This window comes from Priapulus caudatus, unplaced genomic scaffold (assembly GCF_000485595.1).
Source record: "Priapulus caudatus unplaced genomic scaffold, Priapulus_caudatus-5.0.1 Scaffold272, whole genome shotgun sequence".
NCBI lineage: Eukaryota > Metazoa > Priapulida > Priapulimorpha > Priapulimorphida > Priapulidae > Priapulus > Priapulus caudatus.
In genome coordinates, this window is record NW_014577333.1 from 24,826 (window position 1) to 43,018 (window position 18,193).

At 46.0% G+C, this 18,193-nt stretch overlaps 1 protein-coding gene across 3 annotated transcripts in view; it reads right to left on the minus strand.

Moving 5' to 3' along the window:
• LOC106808393 (glutamate-gated chloride channel-like) overlaps positions 1 to 18,193 on the minus strand; it is a 144,151-nt gene that overhangs the window by 8,638 nt on the left and 117,320 nt on the right. For all 3 annotated transcript variants that reach the window (XM_014811098.1, XM_014811097.1, XM_014811099.1), the window contains 2 exons: positions 8,487 to 8,569; positions 7,322 to 7,456 (listed from right to left, as the gene is read on the minus strand). In XM_014811098.1, coding sequence (XP_014666584.1) covers positions 7,322 to 7,456; positions 8,487 to 8,569 — 218 coding nt within the window. The remainder of the gene's footprint in view (positions 1 to 7,321; positions 7,457 to 8,486; positions 8,570 to 18,193) is intronic.

Sequence of the window (18,193 nt, forward strand, 5' to 3'; positions counted from 1 at the left end):
CCGTCCGTGATGTTGAGCCGCGCATATACGCTGTTGCTTCAGTTCATTTCATAATCTATATATCCACGTAATCATATACACCGATCATGTCTCGTTCTGCAACCAAAATGGATCAATGTGGCCATCCATCATACTAATTAGATTCGGGGAGGGTAAAGTAGATCTATGACATATATATATATATATATATATATATATATATTATATATATATTATATATATTATATCAAGAGACTAATAAACACCTTATTTATTAGCTCTTGATTATATTATTATATATATATTATATATATATATATATATATATTAAAAACAAAGTCTAAGGTATAGAATAAGGAGTGTTTAAAATTAATTGACGCAGCTTCGAGATTACATCTCTTTATCAGGTCAGCAGACATTGGAATCCAAATCAATAATCAACAAATACAATGCGTAATCAAAAATGAATGATTCACACAATTCGTCGCTTTGCCATGAATACGGACGACAAAAAACACGCCATATATATACACGCACAAAAACACGATGCCATTAAATAAAAAGTGGGGGGCCGGGGGGGGAAACCCGGTTTGAGATTGCCGAAAACATTGGCCATAATTATTGTACACAATATGAAGAAAGATGGATACACACACACACACACACACACACACATCACACACACACACCACCACACACACACACACACACACACACGCACCCCTCCCCACACACGACACTTTGTATAAAAAAAGAAAGAGATATGCAGCTCAAAAACTGGATTTTAACACAAAAGCTTCCAATATGATTGATGTTTTACACGCCTGGGTTATAATCAATCTGATCTATCTAAATGTAAATTAAAAAAGATACTTCCCTTAAATTCGGCGCGTCGTTAATAACCCCTAGAAAAGACGGCCGTGAATAAGACGTCAGACAGATATCCATTGGTTTTAACATATCACTCTTCAATCCTGCACATCAAAAGTTTGTATATTTGATAATTATAATATTCTTCAAAACGATCCAATCACATAACATCTTTTCAAACCCACCTTTATGCTGTATACAGACGTGATACCAACTCTCCGCGACACTCTTGTTTCAAGCACACGTTTACAACTCTGACACCCGTGATGCAACCTGGCTCATACCCGTGTTGTCGGAAACATTTGCAGTACGTTGCAATTTTTATCACGAAAGGTCTGTGGTTCATAGGGCCCGTCGCGCGGCAAATTGATAGTGCGGGATTCATTTACATGCGTGTCGGACGAACCTCATTTACGCCATTGGAATGCCGTCTTAAATGCCTAAATTTACATATAGGCCTATTGGCGAAAACAAAACGCCGCCTGTCGGATAGGCTTATGTTGAACACCTAGATCTATTCGCCTCAATTTGCATGGTTTTGCCGGTTGCTGACCATTTTTAAAGGGATAGTAGGGACTCTTAGGATTTTACTGCATACAAACTGTACTTTTGTTATAACAATCGTCTATACCCAGCTTGTATTTGTTACCAGATACCTAATTTAATGTTATAATTAAATTCCACTCAACGCTACGCAAATTTGAATGGCGCCATGACACCCGCGGACCGTGCTGCCACCACCGAAAAAGTTGCGTATTTTGACAATTTATTTTCACGTTACAGGCACCGAGGGCTAATCACAAAAGTGCATTATAGTGGATACCTAAATGCTATTTAATCGAAACAATATTCATTTTAGCAGGCAGAATTTAATCCGATATTATAATGAAACTATATGTCGTTTATAAGATATTACAATCCTTTTGCTTTTAAATTAATAAATAGACAAAACACCCTCGCGTCTGTAGCCCTACATGCCTGAAAAGTGGTTTTGCGCAAACTCATCAGGATCGTGCCGCTTTGAGTGGCCGCCACGCCGTCGTTGTAATCAAAACTGTAGGCGTTGTTTTTTAAAACATTTTTTATAATCATTTCTTAATGGTGATTGCAACATGAAACTTTTTATAGTAGCGTATTATAAACCATAAATTAAACTGATAAAATAACGCTAGAACCTTAGAGTAAACTCTCCTTTAACCACCGGAATCACCACATTGATACTTGCGTGTGTGTGTGCTGCCAACGACACCATGATTAGCAATAGCTCACGTCGACACATGACTGAGCAGAAATAATTCTGCGGGGTTGCCACGTTGTTTAAATCAAGGCGGCTATGAACGTAACTTTAATTACGTTGTGATTTTTGAGTTCCATTGCTCGGTGGTGTGTGTGTTGTGTGTTGTGTGTGTGGTGGCTGTGTGTGGTGTGTGTGTGTGTGTGTGTGTTTGTCGTGTGTGCTGTGCTTGTGTGTGTGTGTGTGTGTTGTTTGTGTGTGATGTGTGGGTGTGGTGTGTGGTGTGTGTGTGTTGTGTCGTGTGTGTGTGTGTCTCTCTGTCGTGTCGTCGCATTTTTTGTGCGTGTATTATATGTGCGTGCTGCTTTTGCTCGTTCGTATCATCGGCAACGCGCGAATTGTGCTGAATCATTTCATTTTGATTATCTATTAGCCCATTGTAATTTGTTTTTGATTATTTGATTCTTTTCCAAGCTGCTGCTTGACCTGATGAGAGATGTAATTCGCGACAAGTCGTCACATTAAATTTTTAAACACCTTATTCTATACCCTTCTCCCCACCCCTCCCCCGACTCTACCCCACTTTCCGATTCGTCTCCCATCCCATATCCTCCCTCCTTCCCTCTCTCCCCGTTCTGCATCCTCCCCATCTTTACCTTTCCCCCCTTCCGTCCTTCCGGCGCCCTACCGCTCCTCTCCCCCTCCCTTCATTCCCTCCCTCCCCTCCCCCCTCCATGCTTCCTATTCCGTCCCCCCCTCTACGTTCGTCGTATCGCCTTTACCTCCCTCTTCTCTCCCTCCCACTTTCCCCCAGCCTTCTCTGCCCCCCCCCTGTCTCTTAACTTTGTTTTTATCTACACGCGGTCGTTTCGTGTGTGGACTTTACTTCTATTATATTATATTCTATTAGTATGCGCTAACGGCGCGCGTAATTTCACGTATCTCCTCCGAAACCGCCGTAAGGAATTGTGCCCATTTTCCTCTATACTGGGGGTTTTCCAACGTGGCGAAGACGACTAAGCTATGTCACTAGCCCTATATTTTCCCATGACACGTTTTTACTAAAGCAACATTTCACATAACGGACAACAACATTTCAGCAGGTTTCCCTTGCACCCCGGCAGTTAGATGCATATATGATATGACTACTAGGCCACTTAGGATATGATACTAGGCACTTAAAAAAAAAAAAAACCCTTAAACGCTAACCCTAACCCTAACCCTAACCTAAAAAAAAAAAAAATAAATAAATTTATAAGCTGTAGTAGTCATGATCATAATCGGCATCTTTCTGCCTGTTTGCGTTTCCCTTCGCCAGGTCGCCATTGGTGATCTCGGTAGTCCTGCCAATCTCTAGATTGATGTGCTGGCGCCCATTTTGCTGTGCAAATCTAAGCAGACAACACAGGCGAATCGGCACACAGGCCAGCATAAATCTTAAAATAACTTACTCATAATATTCGTTATTAAGTGTAATTAATTGTGCCATTCAATGATGATCATGTGAGCTTTCCATTGCGTGAGTGAGTAGATAGTCATACGGGGTTTTCATGTTCAAGTGCGTGAGAATGGAGTTGGTTACGCCGTATTCATAATCATGGACGTTGGTATGCATGTAGCGCCTACCTTGTTGTACTGTTAACTGTATGTTGTAGATGTAGGCGCCTACGGGCTACGTTATGTGAAAGTAGCATTGAGATGTTGTGACTGTAAACTCGGTGCTTACGCTATGTGACTGTGTAGACTGGAGATGTAAACACGCCAGTATGACCTGCCATACCTCCTAAGACCGAATAATTCTGTCCCAGATAACGTTTTAGATTTTGCGGGCAATAACCCACACAAAATACACTGCGTATGTGACATGTAGCCTGGAAGCAGCTTGCAGAATGTGCGATAATGAGACTGTAGGTTGAAATGTGTGTAGGTGACTGTAGATTTGAGGGATGTGCGTATGTGCACTGCATAGATTGAGATGTGCGTATGCTGACTGTTACATTGGGAGATGTGCGTTATGTTACTGCTGATGCAGATTTGCGTATGTGGACTGTAGATTGAGATGTGCGTTATGTGACTCAGACCTGTAGCATCGAGAATGCTACGTACGCTGAAACTAAACTGAGCATGTAACATAGTTACGTGTGACTGTAGACTGATATACATATGTGGAAGTGTAAACAAGCCGAATGCACGTTTATTGCGTTCGTTATATTATTAATTAGCTCCTGACTTTGCATTGAAGAAACTAGTGTGTCCTTGCGTCATTTCTTATAATATTGATGCACTTCTTTTCTTCTGTGTTCCGACATTTAGTTCTGCACGCGCACCAAAACTGTTTAGGCCTACTACGCGTACATAATATTTCTACATGACGTATGTTGACTGTACGACTTGCAGATGTAGCGTATGCTGCACTCCAGCACTGTAGACCGAGATGTACGATTACGTGACATAAAAACTGAGATGTTACATGTACGTGTGACTTGTATGACTGATATACATATGGGTGGTGGTGAAGTGATAACAAAGGAATGCACGTTTATTGGTTCTTATATTATAATTAGCTCCTGACTTTGCATTGAAGAAAATAGTGTGTCCTGCCGGTCATCTTATAATATCGATGCACTTCTTTCTGCTGTGTACCGACATTTAGGTCTGCACGTAGCACCAAAACTGTTTTTAGGCCTACGTACGGTAATAATATTATTACATAATTGATAATATAAAGTTCATAACGAAAACTACAACCAGGGCAGACAAACGCCAATTCTCGCATTAATGAAAAACGCAGGCCCAATTAACTAGCCATGGAATTCCTTCACTCCATCACCCTACTGGCGCTTGAGCAGGGTCTATGATCCCCCGGAGTACTGGCCGGAGGATACCCTGCGGTACGGTCCGGATATACCGGAACGGCTTACCTGCGTACATATCTAATATGCCGGACCGGTACCTCGCCTACTCCACTAACGAGCTCTAGGAAAGTTCGCCTACGCCTACTCCCTACCCTTAACCCTAACCCTAACCCTAATCCTAACCCTAACCTAACCCGTAATCCTAACCTATAACCATATCAAATAGTGACAGGGTACGTTCCGGCTGTACCCTGGGGACATCAGAACCCTTGAGCCTACTGGCATGCCTCCACACCGCCCCTCATTTTAAAACCAGGAGCAATAATTCATGCTATTACGCAACCTTAGATATCACTAAAGGACTCGATACAACGGCCACCAGACTTAAACATTAGGAACCCCACGACTATATTTCTAGATGCCGTAATCCTTCACTGGAGCCATGTCTCACAAAGAGTTCTCATCCCGCGTGATTAACTTGCCTCCACCGACCGCAAAACCTTCCCTTCACACTACAGCTGGATTCAATTTCAATCAGCTTGCCTACTCTATGACTAATAAACAAGTCCCGGGCAAAAACTTTCGGACAAACCTCGGACTCATATACCTCCAGCCCTGTGTTCTCCCACAGCCAAGCCATATGTTGCCTTTTCCGTAGCCAGCGGTACTCCAAACATCCACATCAAATGTGGCGAACAAACATTCATTCACAATGGCTTTTTCAACAACAGGACTTCCACGCCGAATGTCATCTACAAGAAATCTTTTTAAACGACTAAGGTAGCCACCACCCCCATAACGACCACTTCTAATATCAATCTATTTACTACTGTAACCCTGTTTAAATTTTGCCTGTTTTCATCGAGCTAACTGAAGAGATAGGTTCTTTATTTAGCTGGCTGTTTCAATTTTGCGTGTTTTTATGCGTAGATAAACTGAAGGGATGTCTCAGGTCCGCAAAATTAAAGGGGTAAAATTTTAAGATCTTTAGGAATTTTACCAGAACCGCCCAAAAAAAAACCAGGCCGCAAATATTACCGGTTTACAATATGCACAGTCGACTTTGGCCAAACATTCACTCCGGTGCGGAGAGCACTGGGGTATTCTAGTATATATATATATATTAATATATATATATATATATAATATATATATATTATATTTAAATTGTAGTCGCATTAGATAAATTTTAAGGACAAGACAATCACTTTAGCTTGTCTTACTCCGAGTTTCACGCTTACGGCCGATCATCAGACAAACTTTAATGAGAATAAATTTCCGTGATATACATTCCATAACCATATAAACATGAATGCGCTCGCTATTGTTTTAGTTATCTATTGTTATGTAGCTCTATAGCTCTAGTAACTATAGCCCGCGTACGGTTGCCTGCGGCAACAATAGCGCCATTCATGTTTATATAGGTTATGGAATGTATACAAGGTTTATTCTTCATTAAAGTTCGTCTGATAATCGCGTAAAGGCCGTCGCACACCAGCCGATTTTTCACGCGATTTGATCGGCCCGATAAAAATCAGCCGATATCGGATAGGTGTGCGCGTTCATTTGTAGACGATTTTACTTACGATTATTTTTATCGGGTTATCGTTCCAAATCAAACATGTTTGATTTTGAACCGATTATTTTGAAGCGATTTTGTGTAATCCGACAAGATTTTGTGGTGAGCGCGTGAACTCAGAAAAATCCTCTACGATAAATATTGAACAGCCAATAGCTGAACGTGGCCGTGTCACATGACATTCAAAATGGCGCCTACCATAGACAAAGCGTGGACGAACGAAATTGAGGGAGATTTAAATAATCAATTTTATCGTAGGTGTGCGGGTGTTTATCGGAAGGCGTCGCGATGAGCCGATTTTACAAACGATGAAGAGATTTTTTAATCGGACCGATTTTTGGGTAGGTGTGCGACGGCCTTAAGCGTGAAACTCAGAGTAACAGCTAAAAGTGATGTAGGCCTATTGTCTTTAATTTATCTACAGACTACAATTTATTACGCTTTGCAAATTAATGCATCGAGCACTCTACCGACAGTATAGACTCAAGCATCCAGACTTATATATATATATATATATATATAATATTGTGCATGCACAATTTTAAAACGTATCTTGATCTGTTGAGCATCATCCCATAATACATCTCGGTACACTATCACGGATGTCGATTACATAACATCAATAAATGGTACAAGTAATAAAAAGAACCAGACCCAAACCAAAGTAAAAGTATGGATAGTGTAGCATACTAACCTCAAACCAAAGTAAAGTAGGGTACTTGCTCAGCGCTATTTTCGGTAGCGAGATTCTGGTGGTGGATATAGAATATAACAATGCTAAGAACGCCCGTATATTAAATGTACCTGTATTTGTTGTGCTTGAGCAATACGAAGTTGAGATGTCCTTCAACTCAAAGCTTGGAAGTTCGACAATAGGTTTTCGTTGAACCGGATTATCTGCCTTCCAGATAAAGACGATGTCGTCGGTAGTGTAGCCGTCTGAAAGCAAACATCTCCGTCATCCTTCTTCAAAACAGTGATAAGTGCTGGGGACTCTGCTAAATCTTAATTAACAGACTGCGGCATCGTCGCTAGGTCCTCACGTCATTACGTAATACTCGTCACCTCGCCAGTGGTACCTCTTGAATACTAATGCATTATTTTCGAGGATGAATTTTAATTGTGCTCTTTTTTCGTCCTTAGAAGAAAAGCGCTCTCGTTAAGCCAATATTGCTATCGATTGTTTTTCGGTGGGTGAAAGCTGCGAATTAGCAGAAAACGGCAATCAGCGGAATCATAGCAATCAAGGGGAAGGCATCGCGAGCGCAAGGGCGCGCGCGTGTATATATAGACACGCGAGTAATCGCCTCGCTCTATGGCCGCCTCTGTTTTCTAGCGCATATCGACCAGCGATTATTAACTACCTTGCACGCTTCCTGCTCACTACGAGACGTTCGCCATGTGGTAATTAGGACTTTAATTTACAAAATTATACGGTTTGCCCCTGCGCGTACGTGTGTGCAGTAGGGCCTACCTCCCGGCGACAGCCCACGTCTTCTCCATAGTGATGACCTGACACCGTGCACTCGGTTACGTATACGACTACGAGATATAGGACCAAACGGCTCTTCCCGGGACCAAGTATACATGGTTGCCTGTACCCGCGTGCCATTTCGTGACGTACACGTAGTCTGCGACGTAGTTTTAATACTGCGATGTAGCTGCGATGTCGACGCGAGTGATAAATTGTTTGACGAAATTTAGTTGAAAAGTCACCGGATGGAAAATTGGTCGACAGAAATTCAGTTAAGAGGGTGCGCGTTCTTCAAACATGCGTTACGCTCCCAACGCATTTATGTTAATTACGCGTATTTATTATGCGGATGCGCGAACGGCGTATTATCTAGTTGTAATAATTTATCATCGCGTTTGTATCTTAGAGCGCTATTTTTCACAGGAATCGAGAGAGAACGGATACGGCGATACTGAAGAAATACCACAGTATTTCAACTATAACATACATACTTACAGCTCGCCATCTCTAAAACGCAAAACTGGTTGTCGAGTGGGTAATAGTGGAGCTTCATCGGGCAAGACAGCACTAATGATATCCTGCAATGAAACCCGTATCTAAATGTTATTAAAGAAAAAAGTTACAAGAAAAATTCAATGCAAATCTAATTCGTGCGTCACGTTATCATGATAGAAAACAGCAAACAGCTGTTATTTCTCTATTTCTCTCTCTCTCTCTCTCTCTCTCTCTCTCTCTCTCTCTGCTTTACTCTCTCCTCTCTCTTCTCCTCTCCTCTCTCTCCATCACATCGCCTCACTCATCTGCCATTCTTTCGATTCTTTTTTCTCTCCTACTCTATTTCTCCGTCTCGTCATCCGTCTCTCCTGCTCTCTCTCTCTCTCTCTCTCATCTTTCTCTCTCTCTCTCTCTCTCTCCTGCTCTCCGTCTGCGTCTCATCTCTCCTCTCTTTCTTTCGATCTCCCTCTCTCTCTCTCTCCTGCTCTCGCTTTCTCGTCTTCTGCATCTCTTCTGCTCTCTCTCCTCTCGCTCTCTCTCTCCTCTCTATCATCTCTCTCTCATCCTGCTCTCTCTCTCTACTCTCTCTCTCTCTCTCTCGTCCCTCCCTCCCACTCTCTCTCCTCTCTCTCTCTCTCTGCTCTCTCTATAATATATATATATATATATATATATAGTATATATATATATATATATACGAGAGAGAGAGAGAGAGAGAGAGAGAGGCAGAGAGCGAGAAGAAATAAAGAAGAGCTGTTTGTGGCTGTTTTCTATCATGATAACGTGCTGAGAAGGACCGAGTGACCACGATTAGATTCTAGTCGTCTATATTAATCTATATATACATATAATATATATATATATACATGTGACCGGGGATACACGCGTGCGCGCCGCGACCCGCGAGAGAGAAAGGGGCAACAAGACGTGAGAGTCCCGGGGGGGCGCGGGGGAGGCGAATTTAAACAGTCCGCGGTGGCTCCAGTTTAGTAACTCACACGAAACACGCCACACTGTGCGTGCTCGTTTCGTCTCTTCATTTTCTCTCTCGTCTCTTCAGTGGTCCTCTCTTTCTCTCTCTCGTTGGGCTCATCTCTCCTCTCCGTTTCCTTCTCTTCTTCCCTCTCTCTCTCGCGTCTCTTCTATCGCCTCTGTCCCTCTCTTCTCTCTCTCCGTCTCTCACAGCCAGTCAAAGCGACGCGTCTCCGCTCCTCGAACCGGCACACTCTTTACTCGTCTCACACACTCGGGTCTCGTCCTTCTATTCTCTCACAGGCACAGAAGGCGCCATACAGGTGAAAGGGACCCCGCGGGCGGTTACACAGCGGCGGTCGATTGCCTGCTCGGTTTTAATGCCTTTAGCCTCGGAGCGGATGTTACGTGCTCAAGGCCGAATCGAATGTTGGGCTTGCTGCCTGCAAGCGATTACATCGTTTCCCTCATGTTTGAATCTGGCTGTTTTGATCGAGAAATCAATCATTGGATTCGCACTGCTCTCCTCTTCTCTCATCTCATCTCCTTCGTCATGTTTAGTCTCAGATGAATCGCCGAAAAGACGTAGCCGTGTCGGTTCTCTCTCCGTTCTCGCCGGGTCTCTCTCACACGACGCAGTATCCCGAGCAGATCTCAGGCGGCGGCAGCTAAACCGTTTGGTGGCTTTTGCCAAGGCAGAGCGATGGGCGACCGGAGGACAGCGGGCTTCTCCTCGAGAATTCACGGAGATTCGTATGCCATCGCATGCAGGCGAGACCGAAACTAGCCGGAGGCTTTAATCTCGCGATCCCCCTAGCGCGATGATTCGACCCTACGTACTATTGTCTCATCTCTGTTCTATCTCTACTCCATATATATACTATTCATATACGTCTTCTCTCCTTTAATCTCTAATATATATAGATCGTATATATATATATATATATGCTCCCACGCCAGGCATAATCTATAGCTCCGTCTGAAGCCTCGTCTCGCGCATTCGTCGTTCTCTCTCGTCTCTCTCTCCTACGTTACTCTCCCGTGCTCGTCCGAGATCTGCGAGTTGTTAGTTCGCGCATCTCTTCTGCGCATGCACTCGCTAATTGCACTCCTCATAGTATTCCAGTGCATCTCTTCATTAATACTCCGTTTCGGCTTCGTCGGGCGCGGGCAGCATCATCATTTTAGGGAGGACTCTGCATGATTTATTAAGTGGGAGAGATTTACTATTTAATTTTTCAGGCAACAGCGAACATTAATCCGATCAGTGATGGACGGCCGTCTTCGTGGAAATATCTCATGGACAAAGTGGTTTTTCTAGAGACTGCACTTACCTAAAACTTTGGGTAGGCGTTGGAAATCTAGAGTTGAGATAGTGTCAGTCTGACATCAGGAATACTGTGGTCCCGTCAGAACTCTGGTCAACACTATGACCTCAGCGGCTTGGAGGCCAAGAGAGAATATGCTTTTAGAAATATTCAGAGAAATCCTTCTGGGCAGACATGTCCCCGACCGAAGTACCCAACTCAAGCGTCTGGCGGTGCCATTATCCAGGAGAACTCTGGGGGGGCTGCGTTATGTCTCAACCTATGTTAACGAGGTATTTCGGGCCCTGGCGGCCATCCCTCCCCCTCCCCTGTCTCAGGGTTTAATCAATTAGTCTGGATATTACGACCACCGCTGGGAAAGGGACAGGTTCTGAAAGACCTGGGGGAATATATAATGGAAAGGAGGCCAAAAGAGAGAGAGAGAGTATTCGTGTGGCGAGACAGAATGAAGAGTTAAGATTCATGTCGGATTTAATTTGTTCAAGTTGTAACTGTTTATATTATAGCTTATGTGGCTCATCAGCTCATCGGCAGTCAACACTAACACGTAGTTCACTCGCTACCAGAAACCACACAACAATTGCGGGTTCTTAGAATTTTTCTCGCTCGAACCTTGATATAACGTCGCGAAATTATACTCACGGTACCTTACCATTTACCAGCCTTTCAGGACAAAACTGCCCATATATTATCATAGAGAATAGAGTGTCGTGCTATGTGCATCCTACATACTATTCACCAGTAAATACTCATAACGACTATTCAATCAAAATCGGATTCGCCCTTCAAACGTACCCAAATTTAGATAAACTTCCAAGATGATTCGCAATTTGAAAAGCACAACAATACAATAGTTCTACACAGAAGAAGAATCTCTTACGTCTCACATATGTCGTTATAAATGTGAGCTAAAAACCTTCCCTAGCCGCAAGCCGAGTAAAGCGAACGCACAGTAGTTAAAATAAGTTGCTGTGCTGGGCCGTGACGTGTGTTGGGCGTGATCAAGGACTGGTTGGCAGGTAAGTGTCGGCTCATGTGTAGCATTTAGTTGGGCGTGGCGCGACGAGAAGAATTGCTTTGCTGTTGTCATGTGTGGTAGGTGTACTGATAGTGTCGGTTGTGTGTATGCTGGTAGGTGTGGTGTGTGTCGTGTGTTGGGTGATGAATGTGTCCGATGGATGCCTCTATCGGGCTGGATTGATTGATGTGAGCACGCGCGAAAGAGGCGGTAATTGGATTGTGGTCAGTGTGGGAGGCAGGGGGGAGGGGAGCGCTGTGATAGTAATGAGTATATGTATATGTAGTATGTAGTATTGATCATGGGTTATGTATCGTATGTACTGGTCATTAGATTGTACGATAGCTATGTCATGTATGTCTGTAGTGACTATGTGCTGTACTGTCTAATGGTATCGTAAATATGGTGTGCATAACAACACCACGCCGTTTACATACTTAGCATACATTACACGATTCGGCCACTCCCAGGCCCGGCCGCTCACCTAACCAGGTACGGGAGCATGCCGCAACAGCCGGGTCGCTATGCCACAGTATTTCTATGTCCACATAAATAGTAGTGGGTGTTCGTGCCCCGCTACCAAACCGTGGCCAATCAATGAGCCAGGGCTCTCATGCAACGTCTATTATATGTGTATATCGGGCATAGTGGCGAGCCTATAATAGTTCGACTGGCTCAGACCGAACGCAGTCACACAGTGTTGTTTGCACCACCTTGTGCGTGGCTTTACATGGCAGCAACGCGAAGAGCATTGAAAGGTAAGGCTCCGATTGGGAGAATCACGCATAGCTCAGGTGCTTTTAGCCGCGGTATGTGTGTCATCTTTGTCAATCGTATCGCGTATCAAAGTTGAGCACGCATACTATAATCTTGAGCGTTCTCTACTAAGTGGCGTGCAAGTGCCGCTAAGTGCCTAAGTCACTTAGAAGGGTACGTGACCAATTAGCCGCTGAGACCAATGGCGAGAGGATAGGGCATCCTCGGAGGAGTCGCAAGTAATGCAGTTGAGCGGGTTCTCTTGAGTTTTTCGCGACAGGAGAGAGCTAGGAGAAGGAGCCCGGCTAAACTGTTGAGGATTAGCGCGGCTCAGTAATTAGAAATTACTGTGCGAGAGCATCCATCGCGAGGAGGTCCAGTGGAATGACATTATCGCGACGTGACGCAATTATCCAGGCGCCATGGGAACTAAATATGGGGAGGGCATCCTCATTGGACGTTAGTCGCCAGATAAGGGCAGTTAGCGGTCTCTTGAGGTCGCGCGAGGATCCTCGAAGGGTGCCAGCGGTAATGGGATTAGGCGGACGCGACGATAATGTAAGAGCCGAGGAGTGATCCTCACGAGGGTGTATATCATATAAATGTATCACTGTGGGCACGAATTTTCCGCGCGCGGTGTTCCGCTATGGGCGTCGCGTGATTGTTATATAGCTGGGTGCATTGTGTGCTGGTGGTGTTCGGTGATGTGTGTGTTTGTGTCGTGTGGCTCGTGCTGTGTGTGTGTAGTGGTGTGTGTGTGTGTCGTGTGTGGTGTGTGTGTGGGTGTCGTGTGTGGTGTGTGTGTGTGTGTGTGTGGATGCTGTGGGTGGTTAGTAGAAAAGTGTGTGGCGTAGTGTCGCTCGTAGATGTAGAGAAGTGGTGGTGTGGTGAGGTGTGAATTGTATCACGGTTGTCACTCCGTAAGTGTGCTTTGGGTTCTCGAGTTCGCGCAGGCGGTCAGGAGAGTTCTGACGTGCGTCGACTGTGCATGGCGTGCTTACCAACGACGAGTGATCGCTTGCGTCAGGTAGGTCGTGTGGTGAGCTAAAGTAGGTAAATAGTGTGTTGATAGAATTACCTCGAGGGCTCGTATGTATAGACAGAAGCGCGAGAGAAGTGAGAGAACTGGGCTTTTCTGCTTTTATTGCTAATGGTTCTTTTGATATCATACAACATTAGAATCTACAACTGTCAAGATAAGTAAGAAACATCGGGCTTACGATATTTTGGCTGCCGACGCTGGTAGATATGCGCTGTGTGCAGTGTTCCTGTTGGGGGTCATGATCAATATGGTGGAGGGTGCTTCACTTATAGCGGTAGTGTGACACAAGGCAGCTGCTGGGGACACTCGCGTACCGTGCGCTGAGTGACTTCTGGCGTGGCGCGCGTGCTGTGCGGAGAAGAGAGGATTGCGGGCAGCGCTGAACTCAAGACATGTCAAGCGACCTGATCCGGTCGGGTCAATAACATATATGATAGTTGCGATCACTTTCAAACGAGCGTTACGACGGAAAATGATCAACCTGGATCGCACCTCTGTAGGGTATCACTACACTGAGGGGAGCGAAAATTGGCACTCATTGGGTTCGGGTTTAGTCGTATCGCACTGAAGAACTGATATATTGCGTTGTGCATCTTTTTACTGTTCCACCACTATGATTATACGTTGCATAGACTTGGTGCAGTGTTAAAGAGATTGTAGTTCATTACTATCGTAGATGTACTCATTGTGCGCATAACGGCGTGCGAGTGTTATCGATTCCGCCAGCGTGCATTAGTTAGCGCGCGACATACGCGCATGCCATAGATGGCTTGTACTTGGGAGAATTCCGCTGCAATTTCTTGTGTATGAGTCGAGATAAACGATGATGAATGAATGCTCGTAGTATGTGAATTAGACAGAGAGAATGCTGATATAGATAGGAAATTAATGGCAGATGATATGCTGATAATGGCTTTGATCGAGTAATTACGAATCGTATTCTACCTTATGTATGCTTGCGTATTGACGATCTTCGCTGTGTTGCGTGTGTGTTCATCGGGTGCGCTGTGCTACGTCTCTTACTCGCATGTGTGTGCGTGTGTAGTTGATGGTATACGCGCTTTACTACAGCGCGTATGCGACAATCGTGTTGGCGCACGTCATGGATGTGAGCTGTGAGAAAGTGACCATGTAAACGCGAAGCAGCTACCGTCTGCCATGTGATTGTGATCATGTACGGCGGTGTACATTACGGAGAAGATAACGGAGGCATTGCCTTGCTCACTGACACCCCCGGTAACGTGTGTGTAGACGTGTGCGCTCGCAACGATAGGTGTCTGCGGGGGACAGCTTAACGGCCCCGCTTGTGTACGTCGGGGACAGGCTTTAACCCCAGCGTTGTGTTCTGCCAGGGATAGCTTCACGCTTTCCCAGAATGGATCCCGCCGGGCCGCCACCCGCTCAAAATATCGACAATCACACCGATCTGGCACCATGTGAGTTAGCGAATGCGTTACGCCCAAGCGCGTTGAATTTCGGGCGCTGCTACATTTCATCACGGTCTAACGTGTGGCTGAAAGCTCCGACTTCCAGTCATCCAAAGGACACGATTTACTGGCGATAACGCGCCACCTGTGCGAAACGGTTCGACGACTGGCTGCAGGCGGCTTTGAATTGGAGAAGTTAGAATTGGTCCGGACGCTTCGTCGTTACGTCGTATTTGGCCTGTCCAGCTTGGGAGGTCATGCTGCCGATTTCTCGTCGCCTTCTGCTTGAGGCAGTCTATCAATGACTTGGAAAGATCAAGCGCGAACAGCTGACAAAACGGCTTCCGTGATCCGGCTGCGAGTAAAGTCGACAGCGCAGAATGCGCTGAAGAATTTTTCAAGCAGAGTATACGGCGAACATATTCGCATATGGTGGACAGATTGTTGACAGTGCTCGCACTACGCGCGATTCCGGCGAGCCGCTTTCACGGCGCTGAGAGGCAGAGCCGCGCTCGTCGACATTCTTTCTGGATGGACTAAGGTCGGTTCCATACCCAGCGACTGTTGCTTCATCGCAACCTCTACGACGTTGACTGCCGGCATCGACCTTGCGGGCCGACGAACACGTACAGAGTCGTCTCTTGTGACACGACGACAAAATCGTAGGTGCGACGCATTCGCTGACCCTATGACACGACAGAGCCTATGGATGTTAATCTGCTTAGAGAGGTGCGCGTCTTGCGTACACGATTAAGCAAGCCGTGCCACCGGTTCAGTCACCCTTCGATGAATGAGTCATCACGAGACAATGACACAGGCGCCACGTTCAGAGACGACACCGTGCGCCCAGAGATGGCCCTCCCGTAGCCCGCAGCAATCGCGCCAATGGCGACCTCCGCTCACGAGTACGACGCGATCAGCGTCCACGTGCTGTTGTAATCAGTCTTACTTACACCTGCTTCGGCGGGGCCAACGGATGACTACTGCAGCGCACGCATTCAATCTCCAACGCGGTGGGCATCTACCGCAAGCTTCCGCGCGACACTCGTTGTTATGAGTGCGGACAACTAGGTCACTACCGCGTGACTCGCCCTCTTCGCCGCCGCTTAGATGATTCGGAGGCGACCCCGCGACGCAATCGCACACGCCACTTACCTCACAACTTATAGCATGCATGAATCTGCAGCAATGCGGATCGCCGCGCTACGCTATCATCTTACAGCGCCGATGTGGCGGTATTACGTCGGCTGCACTCTCACTTACGGCTCTCATTGACACTGGTAGCGATTTGTACGCATTATCGACTTTGCCGCATGGCTTCACTTACCCAATACACGTACGGGCGGCTGCTAAGTTTTCACGCCGCCGTCCGCGCGCAAAGCAGATGCCCATGCTTCGTTTCGGTCACCGCGATAAGCTGCATCCTTGTAGGCAATCCGCCACTTTGCGCAATTTTAGCTGGGAACGAGTAATCACCCTTGCATAAGGTGGCTTAAGAGTGATTCGAAATTTGACGGCACAGGTTGCATAATCGGCTGACGAGGGCGCGCCGACTTCTTATCGGCTAACCGAGTCAACATCGGATTTCGACCCGGAGTGCTTGCAGTCTGTAAGAGTGCGTGGTCAGCCAGTTAAACCTTCGTCCGGGTCGACGTATGCCTCCCCACCCCTCAACTTGCTTTCATCGACCGATGAACGTCCGTGTTGCCCCCTCATATCGGCGACAGTGCTTCTGGTCGTGTAACCCCGCCATTCCGACCAGGCGGGCTTACACTACTCTTTGTTCATAAGCGTCCTCCGGCTTTCAAATCAAACTGTTTTCGTAGTAAATCCCAGCTCATCATGCTGCCCGCTCAGTCCCGAGGTCACAGCAAGGCCGGGCACACAATTCTTGCTGGCATAAGAGAACCTGTCAAGATCGCGCTATCTCATTGCTTCATAATGGCCGTTGTGGCCATAGTTGAAGCCACCACCCCCTGCCCCATATATCGGGTTTATTACGCCTGCACCAACGAGTCTAAAATCAAGCGCAGACGATAACGAACCCCGCACCTTTGACTATAATTCAGATCAGTCGACCACGTCAAAGTGATTCTCCGCCAGCAGAGCGACACTTTTGAAATTTTTACGTGCTATCACAACAGTTCATTGGGCGGCATACGGAGCGCACAGCTTAAGGCATGTAACGCACCTCTGCGATTTCAGATCATACCGGGGATGCTAACCATTCAAACCACGCACCCTAATCGCAATGGTCCCGGAGAAGCAAAATCATCGTGTTCAGGCAACAAGTGAAAGCTCATTAGACAGATGGGATCATTCGCTGGGCCCTCCAATGTCGGCCTGGTCGTCCGACGTACTTTGGTTAAGAAAAGACTGGCGAGACATGCGCATGTGTGTCTGATTATCGACGTTATTAAAACTCAGTCACAGTAGGGGCGTCCTACCCCTACCTGTCTGAAGATGTCCATGCCGACGAACGCATATAGGACAGGCCTACAATATTTACTACTCTTGATCACTCAAAAGGCGGTGTACAAAATCAGATCCCACTAGCAGAGTAAGGCCGTTCGCTGAAGAGCTGAGCTGTTCGTAAACGCGAAAGATTTATGAAATTAAATTTACTAAACGCGCTTTTATGTGACTGCCAGTAATAAAACGCAGCGGGTTACACACGGTCACTCGATCTACATATTTTCGTCTCCGAGCGGGTTCATCGATTACGTCCCTGCAGAGGACTCCGGTCGTCAGCAGTAGTGTTGCTGCATGTTGCGTTGTAGTATGTGACGTGTGTGTGAGTGGTGTTGTGTGTGCTGGCATTTGTAGTCGTGTCGTCGTGGTGTATGTTGTGTGTGGTATAGCCCGAGCACCATGTAGACTTGAGTGCGAGCGTTGTGTGCGTGGCAGGCGCGCGTGCGTGTTTTGTGCGCGGTGTTATTGGTAACTAATGGTGGCGAAGCAGACCGATAGGACATAGATGCCCCTATAAGATTTCGTTTAATGCTTTCTGTGCATGGCGTCACCTGCTATCCTTATCGAACACGAAGTCTTTTGCCTGCGGTCCATGCAATTACTACTTATTAATGTCCCCCAGTAGGGGTCATACTCCTCGATCAAGGCACGGTGTAGATGAAGAACAGGCTTCAGGCACAGCATGGAAATGG